Source organism: Loxodonta africana, chromosome 1 (genome assembly GCF_030014295.1).
Source record: "Loxodonta africana isolate mLoxAfr1 chromosome 1, mLoxAfr1.hap2, whole genome shotgun sequence".
In the NCBI taxonomy this organism is placed as follows: Eukaryota; Metazoa; Chordata; class Mammalia; order Proboscidea; family Elephantidae; genus Loxodonta; species Loxodonta africana.
In genome coordinates, this window is record NC_087342.1 from 120,056,001 (window position 1) to 120,076,145 (window position 20,145).

The window sequence follows — 20,145 nt, forward strand, 5'->3', positions numbered from 1 at the left end:
GGAAATTACTGTATAACATGTTACACAATGAAATCTGAGCTTGAGTATTTGCTTTGATTTCTTTCCAAGTCCCTTAAATGTGAATATTCAAATTAGACCAAAGTAAAGAAAAAATTAGGTGAAATCAGTGCTTATCACAGAGAAATGTAGATTATCAAATTAAAATGTGAGCATAAAAACACCAATTATTTCATTTTTATACAAAAATCTGATAGCAAGCAAAACACTCTGTAAGGGCATTCTTTAAATACTGAGATTTGTTCCTGAAGAAATGGAGGGAACTCTCTACCAGACATAATCCTATCACTGGAGCCAATGTTAGAGGAAAGAGAAAATAGTAAATGTTCAAGACTAGAACTAAGTAAGAGCTGAAGCTGAAAACACCTGCAATTTGAAAATCCATTAAGATGATTTTGTGAGAGAAAAATTCACAAGTTCACCTGGGCTCCATTGACAAAATGAGGTCCAGAAAGTACACGTGTACAGTATGGGGCAGCATGACCGGTAACTGAGACTTTGTTTACATAAAGAGCTGGGGATGACTATTCAGCTGCAGAAAAACAACAGTTGCTCTGGTCCCTGGGTACTCCATACAGGCTCAATTCCTGGTAGTAAGAAATGCAGCTTCCAAAAAATCTAGGACAGAAGCTTTCTAGGGACCCCAAAACCTACCTTAGGAGAGCAGACACTCGTTTTGCTTGAGAATTGTGAAAAAAACAAGACAATAGTGCCATGTAAGAAGTGTCCATCCATAAGCTAAATTGTGAACTCAAATTTCAAAGGAAATATCCCTCTTTTCAGAAAGTTGTTGTGATAGCAATTTTTGGTGAAAGGCTTAGGTTGTGAAGTTTGCATGGACGAAGGGTCAAAGGCGTGCCTGTGAGGACAACTATTTATAGATATCATGTGATTAACTGAGGGAAACTGAAATATGTGTGGGAGAAGCTCTGTCTGTGTTGCCAGGGAGAGGAATGGGGGACAGAATTGATTTTGCCACTGCGTGAGTTTAAGTAGAGGAGCACTAAAATTTAGAGATTTTAGTGTACTGGAACACAACTGTATACAAGCCAACTCTTTTTTTTTCTCAGTTCTTTTGCTGTTATTGTTTGCTTCTAAGTTCGCGTCCTTCTTAACATCTAGCGCTCACCTTCCATCCTATATTACAGAGAACCTTCAGGTTATGCTCTCAAACACTCTCCCCCATGGTCTCTCAGATACTTCCAAGTGAAGGATGCATACTCCCCATCCATGGGGGCATCCCTATACAATTTTATCCCCCTTTCCTCAGAATCGGTGTGATTACTACATCTTTCTCCCATACACACTCAGAGAAAGAGATCCACAGGTAGGAGGGCTCATTTGTACAGCTTGCCCTGTCAGTCAGGACCATATTGGAACTGAAGCTATAGGCAAAGATGCCACATAATTATTAATCACTTTTATCCTTTTCTGGTCCAATTTGACTGAACTTACATGTCACAGAACAATCTCTCTGGAACACTATTTAATGAGGAGAATCTAGTCAGGGAAGAAACAAAAACAGCCTATGCTGTTTTCTTATACCACAGGGTGAACTTTTAATAAGCCTCTAGAGTAGTAAATGATATCTCTGGACAAAAAAAAGAGGAAAGCAAATACATTTATCTACAACATGGGACCCCACTGTTGATATTTCAGGAAGAAAATCAAGAATATAAACAGTAGGTATGGAGTTGATGCCCTTGTGTGCTACCTCTACACAACAACTACTCCAAAAAATGGGTGGAATTTTCTACCTTCAGTCATTTACTTAACCAGAAAAAAAAAAAATGAAAATCATAAACTCACAGCCGCCAATTTTACCAGTATTGAGGAATCAAAATATAAAACAAACAAAGAAAGAAAACCACCATTACTACCACCACCCAGCATTTCCATCCTTTTACATGACACTTTCCTTTTTTCCCCCACCTGTCTTTATTTGCATGGAACCATTTCTCAACATTCCCCAGTTAACTGGTTCTTTGTTTCATTTTCAATCAAAGAAAAAAAAATACCTGTTGTCCTGGAATTCCTTGCTTTCCATTTTCTCCCTTTTGACCCTTTAAAATTCAATATACATTATCAATTAATTTGTACACATACGATGCAATCACATATGCAAATACAAACTATGTATCATCCAGCAGTCTAAAAGACATGTCACGAAAACAGTGATGCAAGTATGTAAAATGCTGTGAGAGATGGGAAGTTTAGTCTCTCAGAGAAAAAAGGAAATGAAAGGCAAGTCAACCTACTACAGTTAAAATGAATAGAGACAAAGAAAAAACTACTGACTTATGGAGAACACATGCATCATTTTAGATACTTGAAAATGTTCTGCTTAAAAAAAAAAAAAAAAAAAAGCATGAAAATAGTTTAAGAATCTAATAAGTATAGACATTTTATTAATTTCAGTGACATAATTATGCTCAGTGTTGGCCATGGAACAAGTGAGGGCAAGAAGAGGAATTCTTTAAAAATTTCTTTGAAAAAATAAAAATATATGGCTACATTTAATAAAACATATTCAAATGAAGATCTTTATATCAGGATGAATAAGAAGAAAGAAAAATTAACAAAGATATAAACACATTTATCCATTCAATAAATATTTTTGGGCATCAGCATGTGTAAGACATTCAGCTAGTGTCCCAATGTTGGGCAAGATAATTAGCAGTTTCTAGGAAAACGTATGTTTATAGAACATAACCTACAAAAGGTATGTTGTTGTTACCTGCCATTAAGCTGGCCCCCGAGTCATGGTGACCCTATGTGTTACAGAGTAGAACTGCTCCACAGGGTTTTGTTGGCTGTATTGTTTACAGAAACAGATTGCCAGGCCTCTCTCTTCCACGTAGTCATTGGGTGGGTTTGAGCAGACAACCTTTAGGTTATCAGCTGACCACAAACCACTGGCGCCACCCACCCACCTTCCTATAAAAGGTTTAGTGACTAAAATTTTAAGTCACTCTTGCACATTTATTCACTCATATAAATGATTTTCCAATATTATTCAGTGGCACCTATACACCAGTAATAGGGACACCTAAACAGAGATGCCACTGTTGCCTCTAAATTGCTTACTGTTTGGTGCAGAAGATGAGCAATTAAATCAAGACTGATGAAAATACTATATAATAAGTATATAATGTATAAGTAAACTAAACTTCTGGGCTATATACTATGGGAGAGTACAAGGGAGTATCTGACAGGAAGGGTTAGAGAATATGACTGATCTTGAGCACAGCCTTGAAGGATGAACAAAAGGTAGCCAGGTGGAGAAAGGACAGCAGGACGTACTAGGGAAAGAAGACACGGGGCAGGGAAAAGTAGCTGCTTTTGGCTAAAGAGGTGGGGCAAGAATGGATAATAGTGGGCAGAGTGGCAAGAGATAAGGCTAAACAAAATTCAGGTAACTAAAAAAAAAAAAAACACTAGCTGGTACTTTATCCTAGAGATTTTATCTCGAAATGTGCTGGGCACCATAAAAGGATTCCTAAGCAGATGTGTAACCTAGCTATTAGTAAAACTGTTAAAAGTGAGAGGGGAGAGGAGAAGACTGGATTCAAGGAAACCAGTTAGGAGGATATTGCAGTAATTAGGAACCCCCAGTAAGAAATGATAAGGACAGTAGGGACACGGAGGAAGACACATTTAGGGCTGACTGAAAAACCGGATGTGAAAACAGAGAAAAGGTCAGGGCTTTAGGATGACACTAAGACTTTTTTTCTTGAATAACTGCATGGTTGTTCCAATTACCATGACAAATAACCTATGAATAGGAGGTGGTTTATGGGGAAAGACAGCAAGTTCAGTTTTTGACATGTTGAATTTGAAGTGCCCACGAGACTTCCAAACGCAATACCTAGAAAGAAATTGTAATATACTTAAAATTTACCTCCCTCCTAATTTCAAAATTAACTTAAAGGAATCATATTACAATAATATTTGAAGATCTTTAGTAAAAAGTTATCTGAAAAACAATCAAATTCTAAAATATTGCACATATGTAATAAAACATAAACTCATGAGTAGGGACTGTCAGAATTATGACATTAGCATATTCTGACTAATGCCTCCAGGAATTCCAGAATTTTCAAAATTCTATGTGAAATTATGCAAGTTTTTTTTCTTTAAGTTTATTCTACACAGCAAAGCTCGGTAACTGTAACAGAGCTTTGTAAATTTTAAAAACATCTTTAAAGTAATGCTTAAACACTAGATTTGTAACTTGAAAAGTTTTATATTTCTAAAATATATAAGATTGAAAGATCAACCAATATAATTTATTCTAAATAGGTATATCATTGACTTAGCCAGTAGGATCTATTAATGGTCACTCTTCAGTTACCCAGAAAACTATTCCGAGGCCACTTAACTGAGGTAAAACTGTCCTTGTCCCCCAAAGTAGTACCATGGTTTTCTCTTTGTCTTTGTTTGTAAGACACCCAAAACAAAAGGTCTGCTAAATCGCCCTAGGCTTCCTCAATCTTATATGGTTTTCTGATATAATTCTCCTTTCAAATACTACTTTGAGTGTGTTTTGTATTCTGTGCTAATAGTTTCTTACTGAATTCATGTTTTTGGAAACATATGCTTGCTCTTGTTTTTGGAAATATTACAAATATGCTAATAAATTTTTATTAGTATAATTAATAAAATCTGTTATCTTTACTTAGATATAGGTTGATGAATTACTTAGTTCCCAAGTTTCTACCACAGTAAAGTAATGGAAAATCTTAAGGTTAGAAATGATGTTGTGTGAAAAGGTCACTAGCAAAGGAACAAAGATGGGATTTTATGATATTGATGGTGAAATGGGAAGGAATCAGAAAAGCAACGTAAGTATTAAAAAGAACAAAAACCAAAAAAACCAAACCCAGTGCCATCGAGTCAATTCCAACTCATAGCGACCCTACAGGACACAGTAGAACCCCCCATAGAGTTTCCAAGGAGTGCCTGGAGGATTCGAACTGCCAACCCTTTGGTTAGCAGCTGTAGCACTTAACCACTACGCCACCAGCATTTTCAAAAAGAACAAAGCCCTGATTATATTGCTAAGGCAAGAAAGAGGGGGAAAAAAAATCATACCTGAATGCCTTTTTCACCGTGATCTCCTTTGTCTCCCTACAAAACATTAAAAGGCAGCTAAATGTGTTTCATAGCCTAGTATAACCTGTATCTTTTCAAAGAAATGTGTTTTCTTCAACAGAGAAAAAAAATAAGGTCTCATGCAAATTCCACAAGTGCTTAGGGGGAAAATACCTATTCCGTAACAAAAAGTTGCACAGAATTTTTCAGCCAGAAGGGGCATTAGAGATCAACTAGTACAATGCCCTAGTTCTTACAAATAATGAAACCGCAGATCAGGAAAGGTAAGCATTTGTCGAACATTATAGAGTAGAACTCTGTTTCCAAATTTCCTTTCAATCTCACCATGCTATCTAAACACAGAGAATGGAATTTTGTGTTTACAGTAAGGGAAATACAGATTTTATTTTAAATGGCAAATTGGTGAACAAGAAACCCTTTAAATCTAAACATATGTCTGTGAACGGTGATTAAAAGCAAATTCTATCCCCTGAAGTCTCTTTAAAACCAAACAATACTTCAGCTTAACTAGTAAAAAAGGTCTGCCTTGAGCATTATGCTTTTTAATAATGATTTATATGGAATCAAAGTGACAATAGCAACTCAGAAGATTAGATAGGAACTTTAGGGGGCGGTAAGTTTAAGTTAATGGGGGAGGAACAACTCAGAAAAGGAGGGTGAGAATGGTCACACAACCGAAAGATTGTAATCAATGTCACTGAATTCTACATGTAGAAATGGGTGAATTGGTGTATGTTTTGCTGAGTATATTCTCAACAACAAAATAAAATTAAAGAAATTGTACCTCCTAAACAATACGTACCTTTTTTCCTTGTATCCCAGGTAAACCCATGTATCCTGGCTCTCCCGGGGGACCCATTGCTCCTGCTTCTCCCTGTGTAACAGAGAAGTTCTGTAAAAATCAGACCTACTGCTTATGAAAAACACCACCGTTTTTAGGTCTACCACATATCTCAGATTTAGAATGGATTGTTCCACGTCAAATTTGTTGACATTTAAAGTTATTACTATAGAAATAATAAGGAATAAAGATTTTACTGAAGTCCCAATAACATTTCTTGTATTTTTCCCTGTTGTTACTAGTTGAGAGATTCTGATGCTATTTCATATTTTAAAATTTTACAAATATTTGGTATTTTCATATTTTATAACTTCAACAAAAATTAAAAATTAGTAATAAGTAAAACAGGTATTTCCCTTTTTGTTGTTTACTTATTTAAACCGTAAAACATATTAATATCAGGAGGTTCTTTATATGCAATTATTATGTTCCAACATTATTTTAATTGTTAAATTTAATTATTGTATTGATTTATATTTTATTTCACAAAATTGCTACTGTTAACCAGAGTTTTCACAATTTTTATTTTTATGAACAGTGTTGGGATAAAGATTCTTGTAGTTAAAATTTATGTGCATTTATAAGTTTATATACATAAAAACCCCCCAAAAAAGTATGGAATATTATTTTCTTAGAAGGGCATTCTTGAGCTCTTTCAGTCCAAGGAGTATTCCATGAGTTATCTTACCACAATTTTTCCACTCACTTTATATACTTCTCTATTATCCCAAAGGGATTTTTTCCTGAGATAAAGGTTTTCAAAAATTCTATAAGAAGTTCTCTATGAGCGTGTATTGATGATATATTGGCAATATTTAAGATGTATGTACAGAAGGAACATGCTGAACATACTTCATGCTTCTTTTTACAATGAGTCCAAAACTATTTCACACTAAAGACTACTCTCCTTTGTAGAAACCAAGTTTTGTTCCCTCTGCTCACTGAGTACACTTCTGAGATGCTGAATATTACTCTAGATTTTTAAAAGCTAGTAGAGAATTTAAAATTTCATTGAAATAAACAACAATCATTTGGTTTGAAAGAAACTGGTAAAAGCAGCTCTGAGTCCCACACCAAAAGGGACAAAGGAAAGTCCCATCAATCAGCAAACAAAGGAAGAGCGCTGCTCATGAGTCAAACTTCTTGGTCTCAGTTATCTAAGAGGGCTATACCCTTTGGACGAGAGAATATGTTCACATTAGCATACGGCTTTTACCATTTCTAGAAAAGTCAATCCAAAGTATATTTGATTGTCTTTATTACCCAAACAATCATAAAATGATCCAAAAAACAAAAATGAAACCTTAAATTTGTCTCATGTACCTTAATTTTGTAATACAGGTACTCCTTAATTTCATGTTAATTTTGTCAAATAATGTGAGGAACTCACATTATAATTTCCTTGAAAATATTTATGAGTGCATCAAAAACACAATTACCTTGAGCCCAGAAGGCCCAGCCATCCCTTGAGGTCCAGGCTCACCTTTACTTCCCTGTAAAGGCATCAAAACCATTTGAATTAAAAAAAAAAAAAAATAGTCACAATATATTTGATAGACACTTAAGGTTGTGGGTTTTTTTGGTAAGGAAATGTATTTAAAACCATTTTTGCAAGATACTTGTACATCGATGTTCATTGCAGCACTATTCATAATAGCCAAAAGGTAGAAACATACTAAATATTCATCAACAGATAAGCAAAATGTGGTATATACATACAATGGAATACTACTCAGCCATGAAGGGAAATGAAGTTCTGATACATATTACAACATGGATGAACCTGGTGAACACTATGGCGAGTGAAATAATTCAGTCAAGAAAGGGCAAACAAATATACGTTCCCACATATATGAAATCTCTAGAATAGGTAAATGTGTAGAGATCAATTTATTAGGGATTACCAGGAGCAGGAGAGAGGGGGAAAAAGGAGTTATTGCTTAAGAAAGACTGGATTTCTGTTAAGGATGATGGAAAAATTTGGAAACTGGTAGTAGTAATGGTTGCACAACATGATGAACTAACTAATGTCATGGAATTGTACGTGTAAAAAATGTTGACATGGGAAATGTATTGTCATATATATTAACAATAAAAAAGGAAAAGAATAAAAAAAATTTGTATTTTCAACTTTTTAATTGTTTGAAACATAGACCCTATATATTAAGCTTACTAGGAAAAGCTCTTTTAAGAAAGGAGGTGAGTTCTCACATTTATAAAGCTCTCTAAAAGCCATGTGTTAAAGCTGGCAGCTCCATGTACAAGGGAAGAGATCACATCCTCAGAGACTTGCACTAGGTCTCCATATTGTATAAGCTGGAACCGTGGGATAAGAAGCCTCATCATTGTTCTGTTTCATATCTTCAACACACAATCGAAGGAATGAAAAGTAGCTTCGAATGTTGAGTGGCGTTTTTGAAGTAGTATGAACAGAAAATGATTAGTTTCTGTTCTTTTTCAGAATTACGGTGCAGTCAAACATGTAGAAGCTTGGAGACCAAGACTAAGTTGATTTTGATACCTGAAATCATTATACAATAGCTGGCAAACATCCATAAACAGATCAGTGTGACTCAAAAGGGCAGGGCAATGATCACTCAGACTCAAATCCAGTTCTCTAATCCGTTAAGCAAAACAATCTCATTTTCATCTTTTGAAGTTTTCTGGGTTACATGAAGGTGAGAAACATGTGGACATAATATTTGGATTTAATTAAAACATTTACCACATAACAGCATTACTGAACCATAGAATAATGGTTCTTTAGAATTTCTAGTTTTATCAGTGATTAAGCTGAAACTCAGAGAGGTGATGAGACTTGCCCAAGTTACACGACAGTTATGTCAACCTATACTAATATCATTTAGATAACGTAAAAAAAAAAAAATTAAAAAAACACCCTAAATAATCATATGCTAAAGTAGGCTCATAAATGATTCAACAGCTATTATAAAAAGGAATGATGTAATCTAAATGAAGTTTTCTGAAGAGCTACCACAGAGTTTTAGCCTTAACCCTGTCCTGTTTAACATGGCTTTTTTTTTCCCCCCCAAACTAGAATTTCTACCCAAGATATTTGAGGCATAGACCACAAGCCCAGAGTTGACAAAACTGGCAGGAATAAGTTAATACCAAAAGTTAGTAAATTATGGCTTACGGGTCCAACGCACGTTTTTGTAAATAAAGTTTTACAGGAACACAGCTGTACCCACTCATTTATGTATTGTCCACAGCTGCTCTTATACACAAAGGCAGAGTTAAATAGTTGCAATAGAGACCCTATGGTCCTCAAAACCCAGAATACTTACTATCTGGTCCTTTGCAAATTTCAAACACCTGAGTTAATATACTGCATGAAAAGAAGTTGAAATATTTCATCGAAAAGATTACATTTAATAGCTACAATTTTAACATCCTGGATTTATTTTTAACAAAATAATTGCACAAAAGAAATCACACTTTATAGTAATCTACATAAAAATAAACTATGATGCTGGAAACAACCGTTTGCCTACCTAGCCAAATTGGCAGAATGTACTCAAGTGATGGATGCTACGAACATTGTTCTAGAGACTTTTAAAGAAAATCTAGCAGATTTAATTGACCTCCAGCTCAGTGTGAGCTGTAATGTAGCTATAAAAAAAAAAAAAAAAAAAAGCTGATGAAATCTTAGACTGCATTCTTAAGAGTTCAAGCATCCAGAAGACCACAGGAGAATCTAAAATTCTTTCGTTATCCTCTGTTATTTAAGGCATGTACAATTACCCTATATTCTAAAAAATGACCTTGAGAAATTGTGGAAAGTCTCTACGTGGTAAGCCCAATCACTCAAAACCTGTGACCCAAGAACAACACTCCTTCATCTGGAAAGATCATATTCCCTGACCAGGAGCGATACATTTAAAGCAGGGAAGGAGGAAGGGCAGAGGCCTAACTGGGCAGATCACTGGAATGACCAATGCTGAGCCAGCTGTCCCACAGCCTACGTACACTTGTATGAGTCACTAGCTCTTTCAGCAAACAGTATAATTTTTATCATTCACTTCTCAAATAGTATGTAGTTTTATACCAAGTGCATATACACCTACTTCTGCTAGGGCTCATAATACTCTAAGGGTCCACAGGGGTCACTGCTAGTGGAAGAGCAGCTGCTTTTCCCTACTCACTGGGCTCCCATGAAATTTCATCCTGTCTCTTTCTCCAAACACTTTAGAAATCAAAAGTGGAATAGATTAGATCATTCCAATCTGTATGCCTGGGTCTATTCCCGTAGGACATGTCCAGTCAATGACTGAATGCTTCCAAAGCAGCAATTTCATCGCTTCCTTTTGGAAGGCTGTTCTAGATCCTACTCACTCAAATGCTGGAAATAGTTTCCTGAGTCTAGCCAGACTATACTTGGTTTGACCCTCTGATTAACCGAAAAAATAAACAGCTCTCTTAGAACAGGGTTTTATATACCTAGAAAGGCATTGCTCAAACCATGGTATTTAAAGAGCTTCATTTTTACCTTGAGAATAACCTAACCTGACATCCTAAATATATTTGTCAAGTGTGCTTCATCTTTTTTTTTTTTTTCAGTCAGGGAGGGAACACCTAATAAAATTTATTACAAGGCATTTTACAAATAAAAATTCCATATGCATTTCAGTAAGTAAAAATACCAAAAAAAAGGGCTGGGAAATTGTTAAGAGCTCTCCTCAATCATAACTACACATGCTCTAGATCAGTGGTTTTGGCGCTAAGATCAGTAAGAGCTCCAAGTATTCCTCAGGGCTCCCTGGGATGCCAGTTAGGAATGAGAGGGATGAGTGGTAATGGCTGCTGACCCCTCTCCAGCTTAACTTAAACCTATTTTACCTTAGCATATTTCATATACTGAGCATTTGCCTAACATTTCATTCTTATAAGTGATTATTCATAGAATGAAAACCACAATTCAAAATAAAATCAAGGTAGTTAAAATTTGCACTGAAGCACATAAATCGTTAAGGAAGGCCTGGTGGCCAGTAGTTAAAGTGCTTGCCTGCTAACCAAAAGGTCAGCAGTTCAACCCACCAGCCGCTCCACAGGAGAAAGACATAGCAGTCTACTTCCTTAAAGATTTACCACCTTGGAAACCCTATGGGTAGTTCTGCTCAGTCCTGAAGGGTCTCTATGGATTGGAATTGACTCAATGGCAGTGGGTTTGGTTTTGGGTTTATATAAATGGTTACTCTGCTTGCACAAGTTCTTAATCTTGTTAATTTCATTATTATATTTACCTTAGATCCTGGTGTTCCAGGCTGACCTGGTGAGCCATCACTTCCCATCAAACCCTACATTTTTAAGTGGAAAATTTCAAGAGTAATTTAGAGAATATTAAAAAATATATTAAATCAATTTCCAAGTTACACATTCTCATAATTAACCTAAAATTTTAATATTGAGGAAATTTCCACATAGACATACAAATGAAAGATAATCACAGAATTTAATTATACAAGATAGCATAAAGGTGAGCCCTTGTAATTCTATTGCTCAAATAACCTACAAATAGCACAAATTAATGGGGAGCTAGTAAAAGACAAAATGGAGAGCTAGTAAAAGTTGGATTTATATTGAGCAGACAGTTTTTATCCTATTTATTTCTACATAAAAAATTCACCAAACATTTTAACAAACACTGAGTAAAATATCTGTTTTATTAACCTTACATAATTAAATGAAAAGTCATAAATTTGCAAACATAAAACCAATCTTTTAAAGAGAAGGCTATTACAGTCAGTTTGATTCACTGATTAAAATTAACAGTGACTTAACAGTAACTTAGAAATTTTTATGGAATTTTGTACAGGTAAAATAGGATTTTGGTAATTTCTAATATTAAACTGCATATACCCCTCTATTCCCAAAACTTCCAAAATAATTTGTACACTACTTTAGAACCTTCCCTCTACAACTTTTTCTGAATGTATTTGCTTTCATTTTTGTAAAAAAAAAGTTGCTGGAGTAGTTTTCCCTATAAACATCTTAGGATATCTTAAAATGGCAGATGCTAGTAGAGTTATCACACATATATCAGATGGGCCTGAGCAGGTAAGACAAAGGCTATACTTTTTTCAACAAAAATCAGGGCCCTTTTACTTAGATTTCTGGTTGTTTATCATTACTGGGTCGCTATGAGTCGGAATCGACTCGACTGCACTGGGTTTTTTGGGGGGGATCATTATTGGAGTTTCCACCTCTTTAATGGTCTAAGATTTGGCATCATATTGAATGATTAATCCTATAAAGGAGTAATCGACATCACTGGACTAATCCTTCCTTTCCTTAACATTACTAGTATACAATGGTGGGAGTGAAGTTGTTTTTCTTTTTGTTTGTTTGTTTTATGTCAGTGACATTTCTTAAATGTGACCTGAACTATCTTTAATGCATCTGAATTTTTAAATTTTTAAAAAGTAAAAAAAGAACATTCACTGAATTTTAGACTTTTTTCAAAGTACTTAGTATTTTTTAATGAATAGCTAGAATATTTGCTTATTATTTGAGTTTCTTGAACTTTTTTTGTGATCAACTTTTTGAAAATCTGAAGAAAAAATTCACTCCTCTATAAAAATGGCAGTTCTCTTAACATTTTTTTCATATAACTATGTAGAATTTGTGGGCCCCAAAAATCTCATTCTTGTATCTCCTACAGTTTTTTGAACTCCAGAATAATAATTCTTGGTACATACTAACTGTATTTCTAACAGCTTTTAAATAATAATATCAACATACATGCATTCCCGGAACTCCTTTTTTTCCTTGTGGTCCTGGAGGCCCAATTTCTCCCTAAAAATAAAATACAAATCAAATATAAAATGTTTAACTTGTTATTAATTTCCAGGAATTTTTTTATGAAAGCACAATGGACTAAAAACTCAATACCAGTCAGCTCCACTTTTCTGCCTTCCCTTTACTCTAAGAAAAAAAAAAAAGGAGCAAAGCAAGGCAGAAAAGCCAGAAATCAAATACCTTAAAGACCTAGGCCTAGGGTCTGTGGAATTACTAAGTCAAACTTTTCATTAGGAAATTTGGAGTGATTCTTGCCACCCTCATAAAGTAGACTTAGCAGCTAACACAGAGTTAGTGAGGTGAGACAACAGAACAAAAAATCAAGTGAAAAAATTATATATCATAGAATTCAGGAGCTATAATAAAGAAAAACATATTAATAAAGAAAAAATAGATTTAGAATTTAGACTTTAATGTCTGAAATTATGGCTCATTATCTACTCCCAGAAATTCTCTGCATGTAAAACAACAATACCTTAGCAAGGACACCCTCTGTGAGGCAGTTTGTTATTTAAGTCAGAAAGGTCTTCAAAGATCTCTCATGTAAAAAAATATATACTCTGGACTTGGGCCATGAGAATTTGGGCCTGCCAGAAATTTTGCAGAGAAAGCAGGGAGCCCAAGAGGGGTGGGAATGCTTGAAGGTTAATTCTCAGTTCTTAGGAACTGAATGCTGGGCTGTTACGGGGAGTGGGCAAGAATCTACAGTACCTATGATGACTCAAGGCTCTCAAAGGGGCTGAAATGGTACTGACCACACAGAAAAAAACACCCCATTCCTCAATTAGCATTTCAGCACTTCCACTAATTAAATATCAAGCAATGAATTCATAACCAACTATAAGAACAAAACGGAGCAAGCCACCAGACTGAGAGTCAGCAGGAATAATAATAAACTGCAACTGCTGCAATTGCTAGAAATAAAGTTTAGAACAACTGTGTGAAATATTTAAACAATAAAAATCCGAATCACAAAAGATCATTATGGCTGAAAATACCAATGGGACTACTGAGAATAAAAAGATGACTATTAAAAAAAGGAGAATTTCTAAAAATGAAAAATGTGATTATTTTTAAAAAACAAGCAAAAATTGATGAATTAAAAAGTATACGAGTCACAGTAAAGGGAGAATAAATAAACCGGAAAATATAGCCCCCACCATCAAAAAAATTACCCAGCATATTAAAAGAAACAATGAGATGAAAAGCTATTAAGATTTGCAGAGTACAAAATGAGAAGGAATAAAATACGTCTAATCAGAATCCTGGAAAGTGAGATCAAAGAGAATAGAGTAGAAGTAACATGGAGATAATAGCTGAAAGTTTTCCAGAATTAATGAAAATAATTACATTATTATTAGGAAGAAAACTGAACCACAGTTTAGATGAATAAAGATAAATGCATATTTAGACATATCATAGTGAATTTTCAGAACACTAAAAGAAAATACCTTAAAAGAATCCAAAAAGAAAGGAAAAATTATTTGCAAAGAAATAATAATTACAGTGACAGCAGATTTCTAAATGTTAACAATGGAAACCAGGAGATTATGGACTAAAATTCTCCATATGTTAAGAGAAAATAATTGTCAACCTTGAGTTGTATTCCAACTCATAGCGATCCTATAGTTGGAATCAAATACACTATAAAACTATCTCTCAAAAAAAAAAAGAAAAAGAATAAAAGACATTTACAATTAAGCAAAAATTGAATGCTTACTACCAAGATATCAACACTAAAGGAACTTCTAAAAAATATAGACTGTGAAGAAGTAAAATCGTCCCAAATTTTAGTTTAAGAGAGAAAGATAAAAAGTAAAATGGTAAACATACATGTAAATCCTAATTAATGATATCATATAAAACTCAACAAATATGACACTGAATTTGTAAGGTCAAAATACCAGCATCTGAATTCATATCATATTTGAACAATTAATTGTTGCTATGAATATATTCTATGTGAAGACAACAATGGCATGTCATCATTTTGCCCTTTTAATTATCAGGTCCAGTCCTAAGCCTTTCAACTCTCATTAATACTCACCTTTTGTCCCATTAATCCTTGGTTTCCAGGAAACCCTGGAATTCCCTAAAAATAAATAAAATATATACCTTTTTAAAATATAAAACTTTGAGACTGCATTATTAAAGAAAAACTGTCATAACTGGAATATTTTGCTTATAAATAATACACAATTTCAAACATAGCAAACATATTAAAATATGAAACTAGTATGTTTAATCCAATTTTGGAAAAGTTAAAATTTATAAGAGATTCAGCATTATATGAACACCTACTAATATTTAGAATTTTAAATAAAGACTTTAAAAAGAGAAGTTATAATGAAATTAATCTTGATTCTTCTTTCAGATCCAACATAAGTGATAAAGTCAGAAGTATATTTTATTTTAACTTATCTCTATATTACTTACAATGAATAATGCAAGTAAAATCATCAAATAGTGAGAGTTCAAATTCAGTACAACAGTTCCAAAGGGCCTCATAATTTCATAATCTTAATTAAAAATTAATTAACCAAATGCTTTCCTCCAAACTGAGCCTTGACACACCCAAGAACCTAACTACTTTTGTAAAATATAATCTTTTCTCCAAATGGTTCTCTTGCTTCTGCAATCATGAAGAACATTTAGATCTTGTTTTGTGGAGAGACAGAAAGAAAAAAAAAATGAGAAAACGGATATGGCTCAACTCAAAAGTACAAGTTCTCTTGAAGGAGTCAGTGAAAATAAAAATAAGTCTATCAATTTGAAAAGAATTACATTTATTGTTGGAAAGTAGTCCTATGGTCAGCCGCTCAATGCCAAAATGATCATTTATCACACAAAACAGTGATGGTATTAATCTAATTTTCATTTTATACTCATTTTTCTTAGCTCTATTCTTGATGACCCTGACGTTTAAATAATTAACTACATTTGTTCTTATACATTTGTATTGTCTCTCTGGTAGAGAAGGGAATTTGAAAGAGCAGGGAAATTAACACATATGTATCGATACTCTGGTAGACAAGGGAATTTATTGGGCCCCATCAGTATTTCTTTGAAAGCCCTTTGCATTCTGAGCCTTCAAGGAATAGAAATACTCCTTAGTAAATCAGGGAAAGTGTTACAGCTGCCATTAGCGATGAGATCAAGTATCTTCTATTATAGGGAGGGGCTGCTATTATTTTGATTTTCATATACTGAGCAAACTGACACTACAATGACAAATGTGTTAGCCACACAAGCACATAGTTCTAAGAATTCAGTTAAACTCTATTTAGCTCAATTCAGTTTGCCATTGCAAAATGACCATTTCAGAGCACAAAATTATATCTGAGTAATGACTGTCAAGGGGCTTGAAAGCTAGTTGCAAAGACAAGCCTTTATAAACATACTAATTTGAGAATAATATAAAGACAATATAAATATTTTTAAGTAATATTATAAAACAACAGCAAAGTACATTCAGTAAGCACTCTAAAACATAAAGCAAAGGTAAAAATCACTGAGCTTAAGTGTAAAGAAAATGTGGTGATATCAATTATATCCTTCTAATGAGGAAAATGAATCGTCTCAATGTAGCCATTGAGAAGATAAACATTACTAAACATTAATAAAACATTATTATATATAAACTTTATTAAAAAATAAAAGCTTCTATATCAAGAGGCCATAATTTGACGTAAAGCCACACATAACCAAAAAAAAAAGAAAACTCAATGCCGTCAAGTTGATCCCGACTCACAGCAACCTGATTCCCAACCAAATACAAAAGCACACATACACGCACACACCCCCACACTATACATTCTAATTTAATTAAAACCTGTCTATAAGATCTTTATCAGAAGGAAGGTTAGTTTAGGCTGGAAACTGGTACAGTTGTGTAGATGAAAGTCCCATGGTACCCAGAATGTCTAAAGGGGACAAGCGACTACCCATGATACTGTCAAATCTGAGAAGCAAATTTCTTGCTGCACATAGTCCTATATTCCTTAGGACTTCTATCATTATTCAAGTCTCTATGTCATTACACAAGTCTATGATGTTAGAAGGAATTACAGACACTCCGAATATACTCCTATTTCTCAAGCCAATCCCAGTGTCATCAAGACCACATTCACACTCTGTGGAAAAGCAGAGTGATACCCAGGCAACCCTGAGTGACTCACTGGCCTCCACTCCTAGGAGGCCTTCAGAACCCATTTCCCCACAGTTCACTCCCTGGATCTGATTTGATAATCTCTTATCTGAGTTATTCTAATAATGAGTTTAGTCAGTATTAGGACACAGCCATAAATAATCTTATATAACATCTTACATCATTTATGAGATATTGAAAGTGATTTGGGGGGATCCAGATTAAGGAAAAAAAGTCTTCTGTCCTTTAAATTGGTAAAAAAATTAACATACATTTCACAGATATGAAAAGAAGTCATAGTATGTACTGTCCAATTATACTAAAAATTATTAAATGAATAATTATCTTACTAATTATAAGTAAAATATGTATATAATCACTATGTAATATTATAAACAAAATGGAAAACTGAGTCATGATAAGTAATTCATGACAAAGTAGTATAATACCATGAGTGTGCATGAAATTAAAGACTGTTGAGAGAGAGGGTAACCAGAAGAACTGAAATCATTTAGAGCTACATTAGTTAACAAAATTCTCCTAGATAATATTTTCCTAAGCTTGCAATGAGTTTATTGAAATTGCTAAGTTTTTTCAATTTTATATTAGGAGAAATATCATTCAAAACAATTTGAAAGTTACCAGTTGGTTGATCCAAAAGTATTTGGTGACAATTACTTCATAGAGCAAATGTTTTTCCAAACAAACTACTTTATAGTTCATTTTTAGCCTGTGTGGTTTGGGGTTCAGACAACTATGAAAATGTATAAGTAAAGACAGAAACAAGTTTTTTACTTGGTAAAAGTAAATTTTCTCCCTTTCTGTGATTTCATTTTGGGTTTGAGGAAGAGCAGAAAGTCAACTGGAAAATCCCGCATAATGTTGTGGTGAAAGAATGTTGACAGGAAAAAAGTTCTAGAAGCTTCTCTTCAACCATTTAAACCAATGCTGTGTAAGAAAGAAGTCATTAAGAATAGAAATCCATACTTTAGAATAAAGGGTTTGGCCCCTATTTTCCAGAGACCACTTTATAATTAAGAAAATGTGTCCATGATATATTATTTAGAAAAGATATTATACTTTTTCCACTTGCAGTGTATTTACCTAACCCCTGAAATTGGACCATCTTGGATCAAATCTGCTTTTAACTAATGCAATATTTTCAATGTACTGAAAACAAATCTAATCCATTTTTATCGCAAAATTTTCAACCTTTCTACACTGTTAGAGATATTTAATATCATAGAGTTATCAAAATGTTGTTTTCTTCTGTTATACCAAGAAGTGGTTTGTTCACTCCTAAAGTTTAATGAAGGGAGAACCCATGATTAAAGTGTCATTCTTATCAGCTGCAATGATTACTAATAAAATGATTATTAGTAAAAAGCAGAGTAAAACGGTTAAGAGTTTAGATGCTGGAGTCAGGCAGCCCATTACCTAGTGACTGATTGACTCTAGGCCAATTATTTAAATTTTGAAACCTCAGTGATCCCATTTTATACATGGGAAAAATAATTACATTTTATCAAACAATTATCACAAGTGCTTACAGTGCCTGGCAATTTTGACGTTGTTGTGAGGTACGTTCTGGTCGGTTCTGACTCACAGTGATCAAACATACAACAGAGCGAAACACTGTCCCATCCTGCACCATCCTCACAATCCTTGCTACATTTGAGCCCATTGCTCCAGCCACTGTCAATCCATCTCATCCAGGGTCTTTCCCTTTTTTGCTGACCCTCTACTTCACCGAGCATGAGGTCCTTCTCCAGTGATTGGTCCCTCCTGATAACATGTCCAAAGTATATGAGACAAAGTCTCACCATCCTCACTTCCAAGAAGCACTCTGGCATACTTCTTTTAAGACAGACTTGTTTGTTCTTCTGGAAGTCTAGGGTATATCCAATATTCTTCACCAACACCACAATTCAAAGGCATCAATTCTTCTTTGGTCCGCCTTATTCATTGTCCAGAAACCCTGGTAGCAGGCGTGGTAGTTAAGAGCTACAGCTACTAACCAAAAGGTTGGCAGCTGGAATCCATCAGACACTCCTTGGAACCCTATGGGGCAGTTCTACTCTGTCCTATAGGGTCACTATGAGTCGAAATCTATTCAATGGGAAACCGGTTTTTAATTCATTGTCCAGCTTTCGCATGCATATGAAATATGAGGCAATTAAAAACACCATGGTTTGAAAGGTCAGGCATACCTTAGTCCTCAAAGTGACATCTTTGCTTTTTAGCCCTTTAAAGAGGCCTTTTGCAGCAGATTTGCTCAATGCAGTATATCCTTTGATTTCCTGACTACTGTTTCCATGGATGTTGATTGTGAATTCAGGTAAAATGAAAAATCCTTGACAATTTCAATATTTTCTCTGTTTATCATGATGTTGCTCATTGGTTGAGTTGTGAGGTTTTTTGTTTTATGTTGAAGAGTAATCCGCTATAATGAACAAAAACTCTTAACTGTCTTTTTACAGCTCCTCCCTGACTTCTGACAGTTTTCAAATAGATTAAATCAAATCTCTAATCTTTCGCCAAAAAAAAATTTTTAGGTCTTTTTTTGCCTTTCTTCTTTTTCCTATCTTCATTTCCAAGGCTTTCAATTATATCCAAAGATGACTCTGGCAATCTAAGGCTTTTCACTGGGAGGGTGTAGCGGGGTGGGGGGCACAGGGACCTCAATCATTACCTTTTCCCTTTTCATGTTAGGCTCACTTTGATTATAAAAAAAATACTGCAATGACTTTTGCTTTTTAAATATTTTAAATATATTTTATCAATATTTGTTTAGGAAATTTGACAAAGAGCTTCAAATATATTCATAGCTAAACCCCATAATATTTTTCAACCGTTTTTAAAATTCTATACTAACAGAAAATTTATTTTGAATACATACAAAAGATTACTCTGTGGTAAAACAACTAAAGAGAACACACTCACAATCATAGCTGCCAGACCCAAAAGACACCAATATATGAGTATTTTCAATAAACCCTTAATAAGGAAATTACCTATTTTACTACTCCTATATTAATTTTTTTATATTATATCCTAATTAATCTTTAAAGAGGAAAAAGCAAACTAAGCAACTTTAGATGCATTTATTCTCCCTGATATATAGACCAGAACACGTGGCATTGGACCCAAAGTATCCAAATACAAATAACTTAAACAAAAACCCTTTAGTAAATATTTTTGGGCT

The 20,145-nt window shown here is 34.2% G+C and overlaps 1 protein-coding gene across 1 annotated transcript in view; it reads right to left on the bottom strand.

The window, feature by feature from the left end:
• The window catches only part of COL21A1 (collagen type XXI alpha 1 chain), a 128,595-nt gene that overhangs the window by 7,491 nt on the left and 100,959 nt on the right, over nt 1-20,145 (bottom strand). Inside the window, exons 17-23 of the mRNA XM_003404417.3 lie at nt 14,841-14,885; nt 12,737-12,790; nt 11,239-11,292; nt 7,414-7,467; nt 5,936-6,007; nt 5,113-5,148; nt 2,037-2,081 (exon numbers count right to left, since the gene is read on the bottom strand). Of these exons, the coding sequence (XP_003404465.2) occupies nt 2,037-2,081; nt 5,113-5,148; nt 5,936-6,007; nt 7,414-7,467; nt 11,239-11,292; nt 12,737-12,790; nt 14,841-14,885 (360 nt within the window). The remainder of the gene's footprint in view (nt 1-2,036; nt 2,082-5,112; nt 5,149-5,935; nt 6,008-7,413; nt 7,468-11,238; nt 11,293-12,736; nt 12,791-14,840; nt 14,886-20,145) is intronic.